The 22823-nt window shown below is 42.4% G+C and overlaps 1 protein-coding gene across 7 annotated transcripts in view; it reads left to right on the top strand.

Moving 5' to 3' along the window:
• Positions 1-22823, top strand: part of SEC31A (SEC31 homolog A, COPII coat complex component) — a 67202-nt gene that overhangs the window by 39107 nt on the left and 5272 nt on the right. For 3 of the 7 annotated variants that reach the window (XM_026653301.1, XM_026653302.1, XM_026653303.2), the window contains exons 18-26: positions 265-410; positions 2671-2844; positions 3722-3895; positions 8234-8366; positions 9848-10186; positions 14682-14720; positions 16580-16638; positions 19040-19312; positions 20970-21089. In XM_026653301.1, the coding sequence (XP_026509086.1) occupies positions 265-410; positions 2671-2844; positions 3722-3895; positions 8234-8366; positions 9848-10186; positions 14682-14720; positions 16580-16638; positions 19040-19312; positions 20970-21089 (1457 nt within the window). The remainder of the gene's footprint in view (positions 1-264; positions 411-2670; positions 2845-3721; positions 3896-8233; positions 8367-9847; positions 10187-14681; positions 14721-16579; positions 16639-19039; positions 19313-20969; positions 21090-22823) is intronic. The other 4 variants (XM_026653306.1, XM_026653304.1, XM_026653307.1 and 1 more) reach the window with 4 other exon arrangements.

Raw genomic sequence — 22823 nt, forward strand, 5'->3', positions numbered from 1 at the left:
CACAATGCCTGCATTCCCTCTGTGCAAGATGGGTAACATTTTCTACAGCACCCTAAATGACCGAGTGGGTACGCACCAAACAATGACAATTTTAATGTTTCTCTTCTACATTTTGCTAAATTTAGAGTTTTGGCATATATTTGAGTATCACAGGGATTTTCATTGTCTTACCTAGAGCTAGTCCAAGCATCCTGAGTGGTACTTTGTTTTAATTATCAAGTATTTTATGAGATGACTCAAATGCTTTTTGTTCATAATTCTTAGATCTGTTGGGCACTAGACTTGAAAACGAAGGGGACAATCTCCTGCAGACACAGGCTTGTCTGTGTTATATTTGTGCTGGGAATGTAGAGAAACTAGTTGCGTGTTGGACTAAAGCTCAGGATGGAAACAGCCCCTTGTCCCTTCAGGTTAGTGTCTTTGTGAAGAAAAGTGAGTGACATGCTGTAATAATTTGGTGTGGTACTTTTGGTAAGTATGTGAGTTTGGCTTTTAAATAAGTTTATTTTTATACGGGATTTTGACAGACTTGCATATCCTTCAGCATGAAAGTGATGTGTTACTTTAATGAGTAAAATAAGATTATTTATAAATGGCCTGTGGTGACACTATATTGCAAAACATGTTCAATGTTTATCTCAGCTTGTAAAAATAAGGCTGTTGCATTTTTGAATTTATATACTGTCTTTGCAAGGGTTGATATCATTTAAATTCATTAGAGACCTTGATTTGTTTTGTAATTCTTGCTTTTGGAATAGATGGTTTAGAAACTTTGGGGACGAAGTACCTAAAAGTAAAACCCAGAATAGTTAGTCACAGGTGTTTTTGAAGGTGGACATGGATATATTTATTTTTTGGACTTATATATATGTGTTGTGCTTAAGGCAAAGTCAATATCTGTTTCCCCACTATAAGGGAATTCTTGCATTTTTTCTTTTTATGATGTTGTCCTATGAAATTGCTTTGGACTTCAATTTTAGAAGTAGCTTATTGTAATACTGCCACGCAGGTCAATATTTGCAGTAGGCTGAAGAAAACAGAAATATTTTAGAACTGTATTTTATGTTATCCTGTATTTGTAGTTGAATTTCAAATAACTAGAATTACTTTTCCGTCTTCTGAACAAGATTTCCTTGTTACAAAAATATCTCAGATTTGAATTTGCATTTTGATTGTTTTGCTTCACCAGTTCAGACTATAAAAACCACAAATGAGCTAATATTAGGCCTCAGCGAACGGTGATATGAGAGAGCTGGACATCCCAGAAACTATTATTTTAATCCTGGGGGAGGGGGCGGGAGGAGCTTGCCTATTTATTAAGATATTCACTTACTGGGAAAAAACATGACTGAACTAGAGAACAGTCCAATAAACACACAATACTAGTGGTGTACTATTGCGATTCATGTGTGGGTCTGGATTTTTTAAACACTGTACCTTCATTAATGGTCTAGAAGAGGGAGTAAACTGTACATGAATGACATTAACAAATTATACTAAACTGGGAGCTATTGCAAACACCAGTGAGGATGGAGGAATAAGAGAAAAATAAGAAATGTGAACAGAAAATAACACAATGAGATTAGGATGACCAGATAGCAAGTATGAAAAATCGGGACAGGGGCCGGGGAGTGGGGGATAATAGGCACCTATACTGTATAAGACAAAGCCCCGAATATTGGGACTGTCCCTATAAAATCGAGACATCTGGTCATCCTAGGTGAGATGCAACTGGGGAAAAAAATACTAATGACATCTGGGAGAAAAATAATCCAAAACACAGCTGGTCAATGGGAAGGAGGAAACTGGGGAATAGGTTTCAGAAAGAGAGCAAGGGTCGATGGTAGACATTTCATTGAACATGGAGTTTGCAGTGCTGTTTGATAGTTAAAATTTTTGAAAAAAAGGGCCAATGCAGTTTTGGGCTGCATATACAGAGGCACAGTTGTTAAAGGGTGGTGCAAGCAATGAGGAGAATTATTTTGAATGGTACATGGGTTTAACTAGGAGTCATGGAATGGAATCAAGAAATGGAAAATTTATGATGAATATCAAGAACAATTTCTTGTCAGTAAGAACGATTAGACTGTGGAATAGTCTCCCAGAGGGAGTGGTTGAATCCTCTTTGCTTAAGACGATTAAAACTAGAGTTGCCAAAACACTATTAATGGTACGTTAGGGAACAATCCTGCATTTGCGAGAAGATGGATTAGATGACCTAACTGGTCTTTCCCATTTCTGCTTTGTTTCTAGAAAAATTTTGTAACAGCAGTAAATAACATTCTTTTGTTGACTAATACTAGAAAAAATGGCTGCTGATAATCTACAGGTACCTTAGATCTCATAAAATAAGAATTTTAAAAAGCTTTTCTTTATGGAGTAACCAGATTACTACTGGTTTATTTAATGTCAGTACATTTTAAAATGCACTGAAATTAATGGTCACTGATTACTGTTCTATTATCTTGCTGTCTTTGAGTGTTACACAGAAAACCAGCTAATAATGGTTGGGAAAATCTTTATTTTCACTCTGTTTAAAATAATGTAATGAGAACTGTGTAGTATGCAAGGTTGACCTCGAGTCTGTTATTGACATGCTGTAGTTAGTGGCCATTTTCTCTCACTTGATCCCATTAAGTTGGTGTTTTTCCCTCTGTCATAATCCCCCAGGACCTCATTGAGAAAGTAGTAATCCTGCGTAAGGCTGTGCAGTTTACACGATCTATGGACGCTGATGCTGTCGGGGCTCTTCTGGCTGAGAAGATGAGTCAATATGCCAATCTGTTGGCTGCACAGGGCAGCATTGCTACTGCATTGGCTTTCCTTCCGGCAGACACCAACCAGGTAAGTGGCCTTAACTTTCCTTCTGCCCCCTTCTAGATGAACAAGCTTTAATTGAAGACCTTTGCGTGGCACATATAGTGTAGAAAACTGTCACTTGAAGACATGTTCCAATGTGGTTTGGGGTTCTTCTTCCTGCTCAGAACTGCATTGACAGGGATTATTATTGTGCGTAGGTGGGAAAAGTCACTGGAATGGAACATGGTCTCAGTGTAATCGTCTCCTGGTGCCTCAGAAGTTAAAAGGGGGGGTTGGAAAATAAATCAAGGTGAAGCCAAGACTTTGCTTTGTGGTCCCCAAGTGACAGTGCTCTCTTACAATGAATGGTTTAATTCCTCTCCTGCTAACCACTTACTGTGAATTCCATAGGTTTTGCAGGGTGGCTATTGGACTATCGGTTAATTCCTGTATATATACTGAAGTTCTTCTTCTTGTCACTCTGAGCTGTGAGAATTGCATTTCATTCTTCTCCCTTCTTGGCATGCCATTCTCCTGGCTAGTGCGGATTTGAGAAGAGCCCTCTAGAGCCAGTCACCAGTGGTTGTAGCTGCAATCACCCCCCATACCCCATTTTCCCCCTCTCTCCACGTTTCTGTGGCATTCCCACCACTGCCGGCCTGAGAATGAGAATACCAAACTTGGGATTCAACCCACACTTCCAGTAGAGTCACCTGCACCGAATCCAGCTGGAATGCCTGTTTTTTGGCCGACGAACAGATTTGCTTCAGCCAACCAGAACACTGTTCAGTGGAGTATCCTGTCCTCTTCTGAACAGTCATTTGAAGTTTAACTGATCAGTAAGTGGCCATCCATCTGCTGATTTGAGGCCACAGATTCCACTCGGTGTAATTATGTGTTTGCTTTGGTTTACTATTTGTAGCCAAAGATCATGCTGTTGCGGGACAGACTTTGCAGAGCCCAGGGAGAACTTCCAATGGGACAGGAGACACCAAAGTCCCCGTATGAGAGAGAACCCATGCCCAAGGGAAGAGCTGGACCTGTGGCTGGACAAATGCAGATGCCCCAAGGCCCAGTCCAGCAGTATTATCAGCAGGTAAATGATTTACAGCAGTCAAGCTGAAGCAGTGCTTCCACTGCGTGGGGTTTGAAGATGATGGCTTGTGCCCTTTGTTTCCTTTCATGAATCCGAAGTGTGTGTGTGATGTGCCTACAAGCCCTTTGGACAGCAATTCCTTTGTGCTTTCTTGCCATCTGCGTAGATGCCTCCTTCACTCTGCTTTTGGAAACACCTCTCACATATCTTATCAAGCAGCCTGGGGTTGGAGATATATTTTTTTTCCTTAATTTCAAATGTATTTCAGTGCAAAGCACTACAGCTTCGGGGATTTTTTTATTTTTATTTTCCCCTCCGTCATGCAGCCTTTGAGATGCAGTCATGTCCTGCAGTAACCATCTCTTCAGCTAAGGTCGGGCTGGCTAGTCACTCTGCAGCCCGTTGCTCTGTAATCGGCCAGAGAAATTGCTGCACAGCTGCAATAGCAAACTCATGATAGGTGATGCCGATTCTGCTGGCTCATGCTGTGAGTCCAGTGATGGACAGATTGGGTGGCCAGTACAGCCTCATGCTTAAAATCTCTTCCCCGGGGTGTGGGGAAGAGGCAGGTGGAGTAGGATCTGTGTATGGAGAACATCTGCACCCTGGACAGGGTAGAGGTGCTGGTGAGGGAGGCCTGGAAGACCAGAGCGTGAGATGTGCTGGAAGAATGAGTGAGTGAGTCTGGGGTAGAGGAGGAAGTTGTTTGGGGGGCGTTGGGTGGGAAGGCAAATGAGATATAAAGGAGGTTGGGGACCTTTGTGCTAGATTGGACTCAAGGCTGTACCAAATCAGACTACATGGTAGAATGGGGGGAAACAGGTTTGCCATTATTGCCGTGGGATGGTGTGAGACACGCCATCTCAGCTGTTCCCCTAGTTTAAGTGTGATTGCCAATCCCTTAGCAAGCCATTGTTGATTGGCTGGCCCTTTTGCCACTAGCTGCTTTCAGTTAATTCCTTGAGAACGGAAGGCGTGTATTAGTGGTATAGGAACAGTTTTTAAATGGAGAAAATGGAAATGAGAAACTAGGTCTGCGCTTTGGGTTTCCCTTCACATCCTGGGTGCTGACGGTGTGGATTTACTGGAATGCTCACACTTTCTGGCCTTGAGGCATCTGATGCTTCAAGTAAATCAAGTAGTTGCATCTTCCCAGCTTTTTTGGATTCTGGCTGCGGAGGGGGTTATGCTGCATCGCATCGCATCAGGGAAATGAAATTATTTGTCTTTTTGAGGGCAGAAGGAAGAGGAAAGGCTGAAGGGTCAGGTTGTTTGGCATTGTTGTCCTCCTTTGTATATCGGTGGCTTTGAATGCCTTACTGCAGAGTTAACCCCAAATGTTATCCTGGATGTAGAACTTACGAAAAGTAACTTTCAGAGTGGGCATAAGACTTCATTAGATTTATGCAAACATCACTGTGCTTGATTTCAGATACATTATTACAAATAATTAAACCAGCTTTTCCTTTCTGTTTCTCTCTCACCTTCCTTCCTGTAACCAATGAATTGTATTTAAAGGTGATATTGCAGTCGCAATAACCTTCATGTTCTGTTATGGAAAATGTTAGCTTTCCTAGATACGAGATGGTCTTGGTAATGCTACAAACTGAAGTTTCACGTTTTCTACCCGTTAGAGTTAAATGCTAGGAAGGGGATGGGAGAACTGCCTCTGCTTATTTAATAAAAAACAACAAAACTTACATACTGGTAAAATTATGGTTTAAACACAAACCAACAAGTACATTCCAAGTGAACTGTGCAAAGAAATTTTTGACTTGCAGGTTCCTTCTATTAAAAACACAATTCCACATTTAGGTACTGCAGGGATTTGATATTAACGGGGTGTTACAGACGGACATGCAACAGTATGTAGATTGGACAGAGCAAAGTAAAACGTAGTATTTGAGCCTTCACTTTTCGTTTCATTGCCGTTGGCCCCAACTTAGGAGAGCACTTAAACACATGTGTAAGTCCATCATTCCTGTTCAGGCCAGCACTTAAACATGTGCTTAATTATGGGTCTCCGTCTGTGTTGCATTATAATACTCTTTTTTTTTTTTTTTTCAGTAGGCGAAAAGCATCTAATTAACTTTTTAAAATTGCAAACTGATTATTGATCAAATCATGCACATACATATTTGGGAAGTTATTAAAATGTTCATATTTGTTGTTGTAATGGCTCATTCTATCAAAAAAATACATAGAATCATAGAACTGGAAGGGACCTCGAGAAGTCATCTAATCCAGTCCCCTGCACTCGTGGCAGGACTGAGTATTATTTAGATCATCCCTGACAGGTGTTTGTCCAACCTGCTCTTAAAAATCCCCAATGATGGAGATTCCACAACCTCCCTAGGCAATTCATTCCAATGCTTAACCACCCTGACAGGAAGTTTTTCCTAATGTCCAACCTAAACCGCCCTTGCTGCAATTTAAGCCCATTGCTTCTTGTCCTGTCCTCAGAGGTTAAGAAGAACAATTTTTCTCCCTCCTCCTTGTTACAACCTTTTATGTACTTGAAAACTGTTATCATGTCCCCTCTGTCTTCTCTTCTCCAGACTAAACAAGCCGTCGCTATTATTAGAAGTAGGTGTATTAAAGTCATTCCTGAGCCAGGTGGTAACTTAATGTTGTTGCTTTTACTCTAACTATGCAAAGACCTGGATTTAAGGCTCATCTCCTGTCTCCTTCCTCTGACATGCAACGTAGACACTATGAATTCAGTGTACGGCAGTATCTCCCATTCCTCAACAGTGCCCTCTCGCGGCAGTTAAAGATGTGATCTAGATGAGCCAACAAAGTCCTGCTCATTCATCCTTGGTCAGGAAGATAGTGATTACAATGTAGGGCTAAGGGCTTGGGAAAGTACGGAAAACATGGGCATAGGAGATATCTGGTATCCCGTGGGAACTCTGAGGACCCAGTTGTGGGAAGAGACTAACACTGAGGAAGAAGCTTATTGTGCGTGTGCTACAGCTGGATTTCAAATGTTACTTTTTAAAATAAAACATCTGAGAGGGTCATCTGAACCCAAGTTAAACAAACCCCACTTACATGAAGGCAGTCAACTTCCATTTCATTGAAGCCTTGTAACTTATAGGCTATTGTGTAAGTGCTGCTTGGTGTGAGGCCTCAGCATGGGGTGAATTTTTGCAGCAGTTACGAAAATGTGACAAAAGGGGGCTTTGTAATAATGACGCTCTGACAGAGCTGGCTTTAGGGGCATGTATAATGCCGTTCAAACACCAGTCCGCTTTCTAGCTGTTAGTACTTTCTCTATGCTCCATCTTCCTGCTGTGGTTCCCTTTAGATACCAACACTCTTGACCTCTTGTCTTCTCTTTTTGCTTTTGAATGTGCAATGATTTAGGCTCTGTCTTTATTTTTGTTTTATTATCTTGATTTCATGGCTGCTTTGAAGCACTGGGATGCCTGATTTTGTGTGTTCAGAGTTCCTATAACCTGCATTGCATCTGGTAATGTGATACCCTTGAGGGTGTTTTTGTTTTGTTTTGTTTTTATTTTATTTTCCGTGATTGGTATTTCTTTGTTCAATTCAGGTTAGAATTGCCCCTACTGTCACTACCTGGAGTAACAAAACTCCTACTGCCCTTCCCAGCCATCCTCCTGCAGCCTCTCCCTCTGACACACAGGTATAACATTCATTATTCCTCTTTGAGCAGATCCTGCTCCCTTTAAATAAATACCCCCGTATACAATTTGTATGCTTGATGCATTCCGGTGCATTTGGGAGACAGCAACAGGTGTTCAGGTCAATCTGATTTTTTTGTTTCCATTCAGCTCTTGTTACATTTCCAGATATTACCCGGACGGCTAGCCTTGAAAAAGCATTAGCTGGTGTTTAATCAAAATTTAAGTTCAAGTGAGAACTTCCATAGCTTCCTTTTGGCTGTGGAATCATGCAAGTGTTGCAAGAGTAGTCTCTCTCTCTCTCTCTCTCTCTCTCTCTCTCTCTCTCTCTTTCCCCCTAATGTTGGAAATATCAGGTTTAACCTTTAAAAAGTGTCTTAAAATATCTAGATGGCAATTTTTTGTGACGTGCTACACATCATCTCTTCATTATATCGAAGGGGTTTGTGTTCTAAGGATGTCTGCTGCTTCGTTTCCTGTTTAAATGATAGTGCATCACTTTGGCTGTGGTTCACCTTTATATTGTTCAAAAAGCCTGGCTCACGGCGATGGCTATTTTCTGCTCATGTCACTTCAAGGCCTTTACATATGAAATTGTGAAATCCCATTCAACTCCTCCTCTGGCGACTCGTTAGCAGCACCGACTACATCTAATCTCTTTTCTCTTCTCTGCGTTCTTGTTTCCCAGGGAGACCATCCTCCACCCCCAGGTTTTATTATGCCACCCGGGGCTGCTCATCCGAATGTGTCGCCACATCAGGCCGCCTCTCCCGGCTACAACGTGTACCCGCAGGCGGGGGCACGACAGCCGTACCCGCAGAGTAAGTAGCAATGGCTTATTTACACAGCGTTCGCATGAGTGAGTTTGTTTGGGAGGTTCAGACCAATGGGGAAACCAGTGCCACTCTTTGGGTGAGGGAAGAATCCACAAAAAGCTCCTGTTACTGTTCCCGCTCACTCGCCATACCGGGGGCTATTTTGTTAGGGATGATGTGGCACTGCCTATTAAACAGCTACATTATAATTAAGCAGGTGGCTACCAACAAATCTTACTTTGAGGCCTAGACTGGCCCTTCCTAAAAGCTCAGAGGGCCAAAGATCCCTACGAGTATTCCAGAGCCAGGTACTTCTCAAGCAGCATGCCTACTTGTTGAGAAGGAACTTAACCTAATTCAGCTATTGCAGAGTCGGCTCAAAGTGAGAGAGAGACAGAGAAAAAGGGGACAGGGAAGAGACCATAGATAAGGGCAAAGATGGAGATTAACGAGGAAGGGGAAGCTGCAGTAGCCTGTTTAAAACAAATAATAACAAAAGAAACACGGGATGTGGAAGAGTAACCGGGGTGCGGGGGGGAGAGAGAGAGAGAATATGGAGAAATGACAAACACCAAGATTAGACCAGGCACAGTGTTTGAGTTGTGTCATCTAGTGATGAGATCGGGGCCTTGCAGTGAGGAGACCTGAGTCCTGGCCTTGGTTCTGCTACTAACGATGACTGCGAGGATGTCATTTATCTCCTCTGTATGGGCTTCCCCGTCTGTCAAGTGGGGACCCTACTTTTCTACCTGACACAGGTATCGTGTGGATGATGTTGCTCCTAACTTTCCACATTTAGAAGGCTCCCACAGAAGTAGCCACCAGTCTTTCTAAAACCTGTTAATTTTCCTCACCTGCTAATTTTGAGTGTATGGGTTGTGTAATGGCCTGACACTTATGAGTTTTGGGAGAGAAGCAGAGAGCTGCCGATAATCAAGGTCTTTGTGAAAAAGGACATAATTCCCATTGCCTCCCAGGCTCCAGCAACAGGGTGAGGTGACATGGCCCTCTGAGTCTAAGCACCGCATTGTGGGAGTGGGACCTGGCTAGCCAGGAAGTCATTTCAAGTGGGTTGGGAAGGGAGGAGGTGGGCATTGCCACTAATGGAAGCTGATGTGAAATCTGACCCTCCACTACAGAGAGGGACAAACTGGCACCTTTAACCTGCGCTAGCAGGGTATTAGCTCATTACCTACCAGTAGCAAGACACTCTGCCATAGCTGGCTTTTGGAGAAAGGCCCACAACATCTGAGGCCTGAGCTTGCTATTCAAGTTAGGTGTCCTACATGACGGGGCATTTTTCTACTTATTAAGCCACCGAACTAGTCTAAAATGTAAGTGTTCTGCTCAACTGAAATCAGGAGGAAAGTTGTGATCCTTGGTAGCTAGGAAGAGGGAATGGGGCATCAAAACTGGAGAGGATAGTAGCTTTCTCCTAGTCTAATAATGTTACTAACAAAACCTCTTCCTTTTCTCCCCCTATGTAGCTTATCAGCCAACACAGCAGTATTCTTTTGGAACGGGGGGACCAGCACTCTATCAGCCTCAACAACCTATTGCTCCTCCTGCTTCAAACTCCTACGCTAACCCTCCCTATATGCCTCCTGCTTCTCCCCATTCCGCGCTCTCTCAGTTATACCCAGGACAGCCTCAACCCTCTCCAACAAGCTTGAATCCTGGCTCTTCTTTCCCTGCCCCTCCTTCTGGTGCATCCTTCCAGCATGGCAGACAAGGAGCTCCAGCAACTTCTGTGGCTTATGCACTGTCTACTGGACCAACAGGTACTCTGCCTGCAACCAATGAGCTTCCTGCATCCCAAAGAACAGGTCTGCGCTTGAAAGGAGCTATTTTGCTTATGTGGATTTTTGTTGTTGTAGTTTGTTTGTTATGGTGAATTATTAATATAAAATTTGGCTGCGTTTTAGGGTTAATGCACAGTGTTTCTAAAAATGGCATTATTCTTTCTGGGCCTAGTACAGCTGTAAGGGCTTGTCCACTATAGCTGAAACCGTGCTAGCATAATAGCTCTGATTCCCTGATCAATGTGTACAGAGATCTTCTGAGAGTCACGCTGCGCTATAGAAAAAGAACCTCTGTCTGCCCTGGTCAGAGGAACCATGCTAGAACAGTGTTCATATGCAATTGATGCTGGCACAATTTTAACCATCGTGTGGACAGAGCCAAAATTGCTATGTGGTTGGTGAACCAATACCTAAAAATGAGCAAATATCAAACCATCGTGGATGCAGTGAGCCTGGTTCTCTTCTTACTCGCACCATTTTTACTAGCATAATTTCTCAGTAGTGTCATCCCCAAGTCACACACATCTATAAATGAAAGGAGGGTCAAGCCCAGTGTAGGATCAAATTTAATTTAAGAAGCCCTTTCTACTGAATAGCCTCACGGAGATGCAGTCATTAGCTCTGTTTTCCTAATCATCAGCTGTGATGGGATTACTGTGCTTATGAATGCCCTGAAAGATCATCACAAATCATTTAGAAAGACTTCAACAGCATGTTTTTTCTATAAGATAAACAAACAAAACAAAAATAGCATGTGTCTGTTGCTAGAACACAAGAGCATGTTTGAGTGTGCATGATAACAGTGACCCAAGCATCCTTTACTGTTGTTTTCAGTTTGAGCAGCTTTAGTGACCTTTTGCATGATGACCGACCTATCTCTTTATTAATGTCACTTATTTCTCAGCTAACTTTTAAACAGCATTTCCAGTCCTGATGTATACATGAGCGTGAGCAATTCTGATTTAAACATTGTTTTCGCTCTGCTCTGTTAACTCAAAGGGGATAAGGGAGTAATGCAGCAGATTGAAAACAGGGCTGTGTTTGGGCAAGGATTCCATTGTTTAAAGGGACAGCGTCCTGTTAATGGGCTCTGAGACCAAACCATTAAACTTTCTTTTAAATGTCCTTTCTGGTGGGGAAATGGTTTGCTCAAGGCACTGGAAATGGGATATAGAGCCTCTAGGTTGCCAGCTGGAATCCAGGCCAGGTTGGTAGTGACTGAAAGGCTGATGCTGTTTGTTGATTGATGTGAAATGTATTCGGTCTCGGTCCCTTCCCAATGAACAAATCTCCCCAACACAAAAAGCCCAGACCCACTTGGTACTAATTGGCAACATTATTGTCCATCTCATCAGAGATGTCTTGGCTTGAATGGGAGTGGAAGCTGATCTGTTCTCTGACCAACCTGAGCAATCAAGCTGGGTCAGGAATGAGGCACCCTTCACCAGGAGGAGCTCCAAAGGGTGGCTGGGGGCACACTGATGTTACTTGCATTTATCTGAAGCTGGTTCTGCCCCTACCCACACTGTGCCTGTTCTCTGGATAAACAGGACTGCTGTCTCCCAGGCTGTGGCTCCAGTTCCTTTCATGAGTATTACATTTATACACACACGGTAGGAGGAAAATGTCCACTCTGTCCAGGGAAGTGTGGGGTCAGTTTTGGGGGCCTGTCAGCCTGGGCAGCATTGTTTAACATTGTAGGGATGTGTCTTCCCAAAGGGTGCATCTTGCTGAGACTGTTAATATCCTATCTGTTCTACAAACGGACAGAATACCTTCTCCTTTCCTCTTCATGATGAGGCAGTTGGATACCCTTCCCCATCTTTGTGTGAGGATGGTGTACACGAGGAGGAGGTATTAGTAAAATGCGTGGAGTGGGAGTTGCTTCCAAGTTTCCTGGCCTTGCAAAAGCAAAGCTGCACACTGTAATGCAGACAGCATTGCTCCTGTACCTTCCAAAAAATGCAGGTAGCAGGAAACCGCTTTAACAGTTTTCTCTCTAATCCATTTTACTATTAGATATGAGTCACTAGAATGCAGTTGAGAGATCTGTCATCTGTTAAGTTTCTTGTGTTAAAAGTTTAAGCAATATAGTCCATATGACTCTTTCAAAGTAGGGTACAGCTCTTACGCACTGAAGAAGCTTCCAACCTTAGTAACAAACACTGTAATATAGGCCACTTTCAGTTTGCACGTTTTGCTCAAAGGTGACCTACACTTCTTTTTATCAAGTTCTGTCAACATTAGCAATATGGGCTGAATTTGTCCTGGGGGGGGAGATCTGGTGTAAAGTTTAAAACTTTTAAACTTGGGTATTGAAAATTCTTTTGATTGATTATTAGCAGATTTCAGCACTGAGACCGCAATGCCGCAAGCCTTTAAGTATGTGTTTAAGTCCATCCCTATTCACCAGAGCATTTGAGCACATACTTAACTTTAGTCACGTGCTTAGTCCCACTGCATCTTAAGTGCTGAATTGCTCAATTGCACAGGGTTGGGCCGCTGAGTTGGAACCATATGGCTGCAATGGAGGGAACGTTGTAAAAAAGATGTTTCAGGGAACCTTCAACAGACTGTTCTGTTCAGGTTGTTCAGAAAACTGTACCAACCAGAGAGGGAAAACTTGCTTTTTAAAATGTTTTTAATGCTGAAAGTACAATATATATTCTGTTCAAACTCCATCCCCTCGGAGTAATCTTGATAAATAGACTGTACTTACCATGCCTTAGCCACCAACGTTATTCACAGAAGCTGTGCCGCATAGTGAAAAAGGCCACTCAGTAAGGGACCATTATATTAAATACATAAAAACATAAAGCCAACGTTAAGCTCATAGCTGTACCTCCAAATGTCTAGGTGCAAACAGAGAGATGAGGTGGATGGGGTAATATCTTTTATGGGGCCAAATTCTGTTGGTGAGAGAGACAAATTTACACAGAGCTCTTCTTCAGTCCTGAGCAACGTAGTTATACCGACCTAACCCCCCTCCCCACTCCCCGTATACAGCCCTGTGTGAAAAGCTCTCCAGTTGGCCTAGGAGCATCTTTACTTTAGCAGCGCAGCTGCAGCATTTTACATGTATGGAGACCTGCCCTTTATCAGTGTCACAGCTAAATACAAGGTGGAACAGATCGTTTAGCATAAGTAATTAACACACATTTCAAGGGACCATTCAAGGTGAAGTGGCCTGTTAACACCCTTCCAGTCATAGGGAGGAAAGGAGGAGGGAGGCGGGGTGGAGGGTTGTTAGTGGATTATAGATTGTTGTAATAAACCATTAATCCAGTGTGTCTATTCAATCCATGATGTTTAGTGTCTACCAAAGTTTATGAATTTAAGCAAATAGGATGGTTATGCCTAGTAATGGAGGTCTGATCCTTGACTTTGAATTTCTGTGCGTTCATATGTTGTAATCCAGGATCTTAATATAATTTTGATGTGGCTTGTTTTTCTTTTTAAACTTTATTCATTCAAAAATAAAAATCGAATGCTTTAAGATTAAAGGATATATGCAGTAAACCAGCATACTTCGAAGATGCAGGTATAAAAGCTAGAACTCTGTGGGCAGTTTTTTCCATTCGGTTTTTTTTTTACAGAAAAGTGTAAAAATTGGTAGGCTAAGCAATATCAATAAGATCATATTAGAAACTAAGTGCTTTCAAATTTCATTTTAAACCATCTGGACTTTTACAACAGCAGATGTTTAAGGAACCTATCTGTGGCATCCATCTTAAGCATAAGTAATTTTTATTGTTGCACAGTATTCCTTCTTTTTTGGGGTTATGACAGTGCACGTCTCAGTCCAGTGAGAAGTTTGTGCAAGGATTATAAATCTCTAAAAACCAGGGTTAATGACAGATGTGCCTAACAAATAGAATAGCTGTCTAGTGCTCCCCTTTTCCCTTCTAGATGATGCAAAATATCTTGCTGTGTCACATTATTTGGATTGTCAGCTCAGTTAGGGCAGGGAACTTGTTTTATATTTCTGTGCCAACCTCATATCATAACAAACATGATATTGACACACAGTATAAATACAAAATAATCATATAGGTCTTGATTCAGGAAAGCACTTAAGCATGTCTTAAGTCCTACTGAAGTCTAGCACTTTGAGCACATACTTAAATGCTTTCCTGAGCGGAAGCCATTGTGATGAGGGAATTTTGTCTCTGATGAGTAGTCTCTTGGTTCAGTTGGCCTGATAACAAAGCGAGTCAGGATTCTGCAACAATTATTAGGAGCCACTTGAAATGATGACATTCTAAATGGGAAAGGAGTCAGACTCATGTTTTGGGAGGGCAGAGGAAAGTCATTCTGCAGGGTTGATGGGGCAGCATATAGCACTAATTGATGTTATTAAACTGACTATTTAATTAAACTAGATATTTTTGTCAGGTGATTAAAAATCCAAGCTTTGCACACTTGCTGAAATGAAATAGCTAATGAGAAAAATAATGACAGGTTAGGTTATGTTTACTTCTTTTTAAACGCCTTAGTTATTTTTGCATTTTATCTACAGAAAATCAGTCTTCTCAAGACCAGGCCTCTACCCTGGAAGGTGAACTAGCTACAGTATAACATGGAAATCATTAAGCCACAATACAAAATTAATGGAATGCATGTGACCCTCATAGTACACTAAATTCAATGCTCTTTGTCAATACATTTTTAATTGAATCAAATTTTATAATACCCTAATGAACATAAATAATACCAGAACTGGAATTTTTAACCACAGAAACGAGTTGATGCATTTTAACTGAATTCTATACAATTATTAGCAGTATTAGTAATGCTAAAAAAAAATTTGATGTCCTAGTCTGTGCTACAAAAGCCAGGCTCTCCATATCTGAAATCTTATGAAAACTGATGTACCAGATAGGTAGAGGAAATAATACCTGATGATCTTGTTGGTCAGGGGATGTGACTGAGTTTTGGTTAACAAGAAGTCAGATAAAAGGTTTATAATTAATTGTTTAATAGGCCTCTTTAAGGTCTTATGGGCATGATGGCTATGGAACTTGTTTAACAAAACTCTCAAGTGCTTGTTAAATTTAGAGTCCAGTTAAGTCTATACTGAAGTAACACACTCCACTGTGTGAACATGAATTCATAGTTTACTAAAAGAAAAACACTGTGGTGAAAAAGTCCATTGATTTTTTTTTTCTTTTGGCTTTTTGTGGCTTTGTACAATAAATCCTCGTTACCCCAGTTTAAGCAGCATTAATGTTGAGTTTTAATACAGTGGTCCCTATTAAACGTGCATAATGAAATACTGGAACAATTTTTAATTCACTAATCTAAGCTTTGTACTGCAAATTTTGCAAGTACACACAAAACGCTTTCTTTTAATGAGCTGATTTCTCATGAAAACCACTGAAAAAATGATTTAGAAACAGCCTATATTCTGTATTTCTTTTTCCTCATTACTACTGACATTGGCCTGGACGCAAGGAGCCAGAATCACCAGTCTGCTCAGGCAGCTTTACTCTGCTTTTGTGACCCAAGACAACCATAAACCTGATTTAACTGGCTGGGTAAACCTGGTTTATGACTGTCTTGTCTCTCTAGAGCACACCGGTGAATGTGACCTAGGATTTTAGGAGCCCTACTGATGTTTATTCTTCACTTGGAGTATTCTGTCTGTTTTCCTTTTGTTGTTGTTGGAGAACACATCTTGTTGCTATGTAAACATCCTTCACAAAAACGCAGAGCAGCAACATTCAGAAAATGTCTTATGCAGAATTTGGTGCCCATTAACTGCTTTTTTCCAAACTTCTCTGAGGTACCGACTGTTGGTTAACTTTGTGCAAACAAAATTGCCCAGCAAATGGTCTGATTTGTTTTGTTACCAACAGATATAGCGAAACCTTCATAGATAGCTGAGAGACTATGTTAACATACTTTGACTGTGCGGTCCTAACTGTGTTTCTGCCAGCAACATTGCCAACATTCAGAGGGTATGGCAGTGCAACATTGCTCTCTTGGGAATTTGTTTTTTATGTTGACTACTAGGAGTTTAATTTAGTGCATTCAGGTGATTTATATGATGTACAGCAGGGGAAGCTCAAGATGACTAGGTCAAACTCCTGCTTAGCTGTAAAAAAAAGTAACCTCTCTGAGGCAGATAGAGCGTAAGGGCTTTCGGTGTGATGAACTGCAGGGCTTGCTGCTTAGCACAAGGGATGTGTTATTCTACCATCATGAATATTAGCGGTGCAGTAGCAGATTTGAGAACCCAGACTTTGGTTAGCAGGTCACATAACCACCAGTTTTACAACTTTGGCAGAGCCAGGCTTGCTTAAGAGCTTTAGATGTTACTAGAGCAGTAATTTGGAAGTGTAGTGGGGCAAATAGGTCTATTCCCCATCGTCTAGGATTCTAACACACGATTAACGTTGCCTTTTTTTGTTATAGGACCTCAAAATGGTTGGAACGATCCTCCTGCATTGAACAGAATGACAAAGAAGAAGAAGGTACTGTATGATGCATTTTAAAAAAGCAGTCTCTTAACTAAATGTTATGAAAACCATTGCTGGAAGAAGAAAAATGAAGTGTTATCATCAAACAGCAATTTAATTGCGTCATGAATAAAAGTTGCATTTAAAGGGAAGGAAGAAATGTAAATTTTCAGCATATATTATCTCCTGAAATACATTTGTCAACACCCTGAAATATGCATCCAAAGGAGACTGAGTTCTTGGGGAAATTGTTGTTAATAATCAGTATGGTCACTTTTGGGGGCAAAAATACTATGGCCCAGTGTTCTTTGCAGAAAAGCAGGTGAATGTGTTTGCCTAGGGCCAGACCCTGAGCTGGTATATGTTGCCATAGCTCCATTGACTTCTCTCGAGCTACAATGTCCACAAGTTGAGGATCTGGCCCCTGGTATTTACTGATAGTATGAGAGGTGTCACGGTGAGAGACCATGATCTAAAACTTTACCTTTCTCAAAGAGTCTGGGTGGGAAAATGCAGCATGACCAGTGTAGATAGCAGGAGTGAGGAGCTCATGACACGTTTATTAGGGTAGAATGAGCCTTTCAGTTCTAGTCTCTGGGTTCATTGTGGAACATTCTGCAGTGATCAAAATTCTTGCATCGTCATAGTGGCCCACGTGAAATGAGAGAGTGGTGATCTGTCCATTTCTTCATGGCAGTCTGAGCACACAGAATAAGGTTGTGAATGTACATGGGGACAAAGCTACAGTAACTAGTAACCCCTGGAGTTTGTCTGTCCAGGTCAGGATTACCAAACATCGTTGGCAGGATGGAGCTGGGGAAGCTTGCACTGTTCCTGTACATGACAAAGTCAGGGCTTTGATCTCCAAAGCTGTCAGCCTGGGGTACCTTTTAGAGAGGGTTAATACTCTCAAAGAGGAGGAGGACGCATACCAGTATGGATAACGCCCTGATGATAAATGACTAAAAAATCGGTTAGAAAATGCTGTCTTTTTAATTGGATTAGTTGTCGTGGAATATTTTGGTCATAGCCCTGGCTTCTGTGACACAACCTGATCTTTAGGTTTTGGGAGTTATTTCAATAAAAAGTCATGATCTTTGTCACCATGCCCTAATTGGTACCAGCCAAGCTTCCATCATGAATATTTACGCACTGTTTTATTTACTGTGTGTTTTCAGTATAATAGAGCATGCGTTTCATAATGTTTTTTAAACTATTACTTAAATATTATTAAATGGTTTTAAAACAATTTTTATTGTAAAATAAAGGATATTTTGCATTTTCCCCCCAAACAAGGCTTTTTTTATAATTTCCCATGACTAATGACTTAATATTTATTATTTAAAAAATTAAGGGCCATGATTTTTCTTTTTTATAGCTAAAACTGTGACTTTTTTTTTTTGCTGTGACCAAAACATGTCTTTTGCCATGACAAGCAACCAGCCATAATTACAGTTTCATTAAACCAGAACTACACTTAGCATCTTGGACTTTCTTGTTGTTTCCTTTTTAATACCCTTAAAAAGTGTGGAAAGTCTAATTGGGGTTTGTTTTTCACGTTATTGTAGTTGTAACTGAAGCCAGCATCCCATTTGGTCATCTGTTCTTTCCTCTCCCAAACACTCTCTCTCACGTTTGTGGCCTTTTGTCAGTATGTACATACAAACATTTAGGCACTAGTTCTGAAATGCACTAATAATTGGACTTAATAGAAATCTGTTTGCCAGAGGCTTGTCTCTCATTTGAAAGATGTATTGTTTGTATAGTGCCAGCTGTGGACTAGGTGCTTTACAGACGAGAATAAAGAACTGTTCTTGCAAAGAAGATCTTAAAATATCAATACAGATTAAAAAACAATAAAAAATGAAGTATTCCTAGACTATTTCCCATCTGAGTAATGCTATCATTAAGTAATCTGGATATTTGGGAGTTAATTTTCTGTTATTAACTGAGATTCATTCTCACTTACACTTTCGTTTTCTTGAAAGTAAAATGCCAGGTTCTAAAGACTGTATGCCACTCTGTGAGTTCTATAGTGTATTCTACTACGTTGTACCCTCTACTGCCTATAGATCCCAATCCTGTAAATGCTTAATCACATGCTTTTTAAGTTGGTGACTAGCCCTTTGGCTTGAAGTTAAGCATGTGTGTAAGTGTTTGCTGGATCGGGTTTTTAGATTGTAAGATCTTTGGAACAGAGACCTTTTATGTACTTGTTATCTATCACTTGTACAACAGTGTCAATTTATATGTCATAAGTAAAAATGCACAAGGAGCTGGGAGAAAGGGATTGTTTTCTACATTTCTGTATTGCAGGTACATCGTGTTTGAAAGACAGGGTTAGTACAATACAGCCCTTTTTGTGGAAATAATGAACAGAGAAGGCATGGTAAACTTTTTGTTTGATTTTCTTTAGATACCTGATAACTTCATGCCTCCTGTTCCCATCACATCCCCAATAATGAATCCTCTGCCAGATCCACAATCCCAGATGCAGCAGCCTCCAACTTCACTGCCACCTGCAGCCCAGGCTACATTTCAGCCCTCACATCTTCCATCAGGGCAGCCCATTTTACAAAATCCTTTCCAGCCTATTCAGCAGCCTCTGGGGCAGTCAGTCATGCCTCCGGCTATCTCAAAAACTAGTACAGAGGGGGCACCAGGAGCTCCAATTGGCAATACCATACAGGTAACGGTAATTAAGATTATGTTGTTTTGTATTCCGGTAGCACCTAACCGCCCCATCCAGGATTGGGGACTGATTGTGCTAGGCATGGAACAGACACAGAATGAGAACTTTCTCTGTTCATCTTAGGCCTCAACTACACGAGAAAGTGGCACCGGTTTAACTAAACTGATTCAAAAGGCTGTGTGCACACGCTTATTTTGGTTTAGCGTAAGTTGATTGGGAATTGGTTTCAGCTAAACTGAAATAAACCACTCTTAAGCTGAAGTAAGAATGTCCACATGGGGGCTTGCGCAGTTTAAATGGGTATAAAAACCAATTTAAGTTGAACCAGTACAACTTTCTCATGTAGACAAATCCAGAGAGAGGCTGAGAGACAAGGCAAAATGAAGTAAACCGTCTCACGGTTCAAGGCTATCTGCATCTCTGCCCCCTTCAGTGGTCTCTCTGAGTGCACCCACTTCAGGCCTCAAGGCTTTACGTCTCCAGGGTGGAATCTCACGATTCTCCCACTCTCAGACAAGAGGGTGGGCTGCAGCCTCCTGTGCACCGCCAGTGATGGCTGAGCAGGCCTGACTAAATTTGGCTGCCAGCAGCCTTTCTTTCACAGCTGTGACCAGTGTGAATGTAGAGACCCAGTACAGCTTTGACAAACCAAAGTATTGTGTGACTTTAGCAGTACGGCCAAGCATAACAAGGAAACGGGAGGGTTAACACAACAATCTACAGGCATATCTGTCTGACCTAGATTCTCCCAGGCACCCCCACTTCTGGGGGCTGGAGTTCAGTTTGCTTTCCATGGCCCCTGTGTCCCCCGTCCTCCCTCCCCCCCCACTTTAGACTCTCTCTGTTTGTCAGTCCCAAGGTTCTTTGTTTCCAGCTTCCCGCCTGCCGGCCCCTCCATGGGCTTACAGATTAGTACCTCCCAGACTGGGTCCCCTCCTGATGGTTGATCTCAGCCTGGTCATAGGTAGCGATGCCTGTCCCATTAGGTATCTGTGAATGGGGCAACCTGAAGCCATCGTCCCCTTTCCTGCAGAGATGCCAGGAACTCCTGCTGGAATTAACCCCTGGTAATCATAACAAACAATGCCATGGCAACCAGTTGGACATAGATTATATATCAGTTATTACAGGCATCTCCTGTGTCTGTCTCCCACCCATCCTTTGTTTATATCGAGCAACCCCAATCTCAGAGCATTCATCCCCTTTCCCCAAACCAGAACAAGACTCATGCCAGGAGGTGCTCATCTCCTATGAGTAGCAGGATCTTAGACAGCTGAAAGAGCGTCAGTGGGGTTTGTATCCACCATCTTCATTCAGGGTTGTCACTTTATTACCATAACCACCTAGTCGCTGCTGCTTTGCACTTGCTACTACCCTGAGCCAGGCAGTCAGGCTAATCGAGTAGCTCCTCCCTGCGACTACCCTGCTTTTCACAGCTGCTGCTGAAGAAGAGACATTGGATGCACTCCCCAGCTGAGACACGGCTAATGTTGCCTCTTCAGTCATCTCAGCTCCACAGGCGTGGAGGGGAGGAGCAAGTGAGCATGCTCAGATTGTTAGTAACTTGGGACGAGTTTAAGAAACAATGATAGATTACCTACAATTCCCGAGGAGTTTCCAAAGTGACTTTAATACCCCATCTTCTCTTCTTTAGCATGTGCAGTCGTTGCCAGCGGAGAAGATTACAAAGAAGCCTATTCCTGATGAGCACCTTATTCTGAAGACCACATTTGAAGCTCTCATCCAGAGATGCCTGTCATCTGCCACAGATCCAGTAGGTCTTTGCATTGGGTGATCGGTTAGTGGAGCGGCACTCTATAATGAAGTATTTTAATTAGACGTACACCGTGGTGACTGTGCATTAACCAGCGATAAGACTCTCATTCGTTTGAACTCTTTCTGGCCCAAAGGATCCCTAAGCACTTTACAAACATAACTCAGACACAGATTGTAGTTAGAAACCCCACACGCACCACTGAGAGGCAGCCACGTTGGGGACGGAACGTGGCAGCCGTTCAGCAGCAGCACCGCCAAGCACCACAGGCGTTTCAAACGGGGAACAAAGTATCAAGGGTGGTGAAATCCTGGCCGCAGTGATGTTAATGGCAAAACTCCCATTGACGTCAGTGGGAGCAGGATTCCACCTCAAATCTTTACTAGCGCTGTGGCCTAGTGCTGACGATCTGCCCCACCACGCGGGAGACATGGCTCCAGGTCCGGGTCACTTTGTCTCTGGATAAGCAGGCCTAGGTAGAGCACTGCTACTGGGAGAAAGGCAGGAGGAATTCCTTCTGTCCACAAGGGCAAACTCCTTCCATGGTATTAGTGGCGTCGTTGGGCTCCCTTCTGGCTCTCTTCCGGCTGGAAGAACTGGAGCTCTGGGCTGGGTTGCGGGGTGGAGAGCAAAGGGATCCCCGCTCTATTTCTGTTCAGGAGAAAAAGGGATTCCTTTGCCTCTCTTCACACCAAACCCGCCCCCTTAAGCTAGGAGCTATGCTAAGCTGATTTGGCATGTCATTGTTTGTCTGTTTAGCCCATTCCTTTAACTGGAGCAAGAAACCTCATATGCCGAGGTGGGTATTAGCTGAGGCTATCGTGCACCCGAGCTGAGAGACGGGGCAGAAGGATCATTTTAAGCCTCCATTTTTGATAGGTGTGTGACACTCCCCAGCGGTATTCAGGGTGTGAGGTGCCTCATCACTACCTGCCCACAGCATGAAGCAGCTTTGCCTGATGCCTGCTGTAGCTCAGCTCCCTGAAACCAACAGCCTGTGGCCCCAGACAAGCCCTGACGTCCAGATGTCCACAACCCCCTCCCCCCCCGCGGGCTAGTGACAGTCACACCCCAACCCCTGAGCCCATCTGCCAGCATCTTCCTCTGGAATAGCTGTCACTGGGCACTCACGGGCATTACCAGCTACGCTGTCCCTGAAGGGAGCGAGTACGCACAGCTTGACTAGAACAACTAGGGATCAGATCCTTTCTAGCAAGGCAGCACTGCAATCTCTTCATAGTGAAAACAAATACAAACTTAGAAACGAAGGTTAAGATTTTAAGAGCTAGTGAGCAAGGATAATTAGAAGAGTAGATTTTAAATAAAACAAGACATAAAATGCAATCCCAGGTCTACACTTACGGATGGTCACCTTTTCCTGTTTGAAAGAATATGTTCTCTCCTAAGGATTCAGGCTTTAACAGAGCTGTTTTAGTCATAGCTAGGATACTGGTTTTCATGGATACCCCCTGCCCTTTAAGCGGTTTCCTCAATCAATAGATGACAGAAAGTCTTTTTGTTATTCCTTATATTTCCAAAAACTCATGATTTTGTCCCCAAAGATGGGGAGACCCCTGTGAATTCCCTTCCTGGGGAACTGGCTCCAAGGTGTCTTCCCAGACGTCTGTTTATTTCACATCCATATGTTGACTTGAAATGCAGGTGTGGCTCCCATTGTGTTTGGCTTACCATGCTTAATCTATATATGAACCTAAGCAGTCATGCAAATATACA

The sequence above is a fragment of the Terrapene carolina genome, unplaced genomic scaffold (genome assembly GCF_002925995.2).
Source record: "Terrapene carolina triunguis isolate 2854851 unplaced genomic scaffold, T_m_triunguis-2.0 Scaffold136, whole genome shotgun sequence".
NCBI lineage: Eukaryota > Metazoa > Chordata > Testudines > Emydidae > Terrapene > Terrapene triunguis.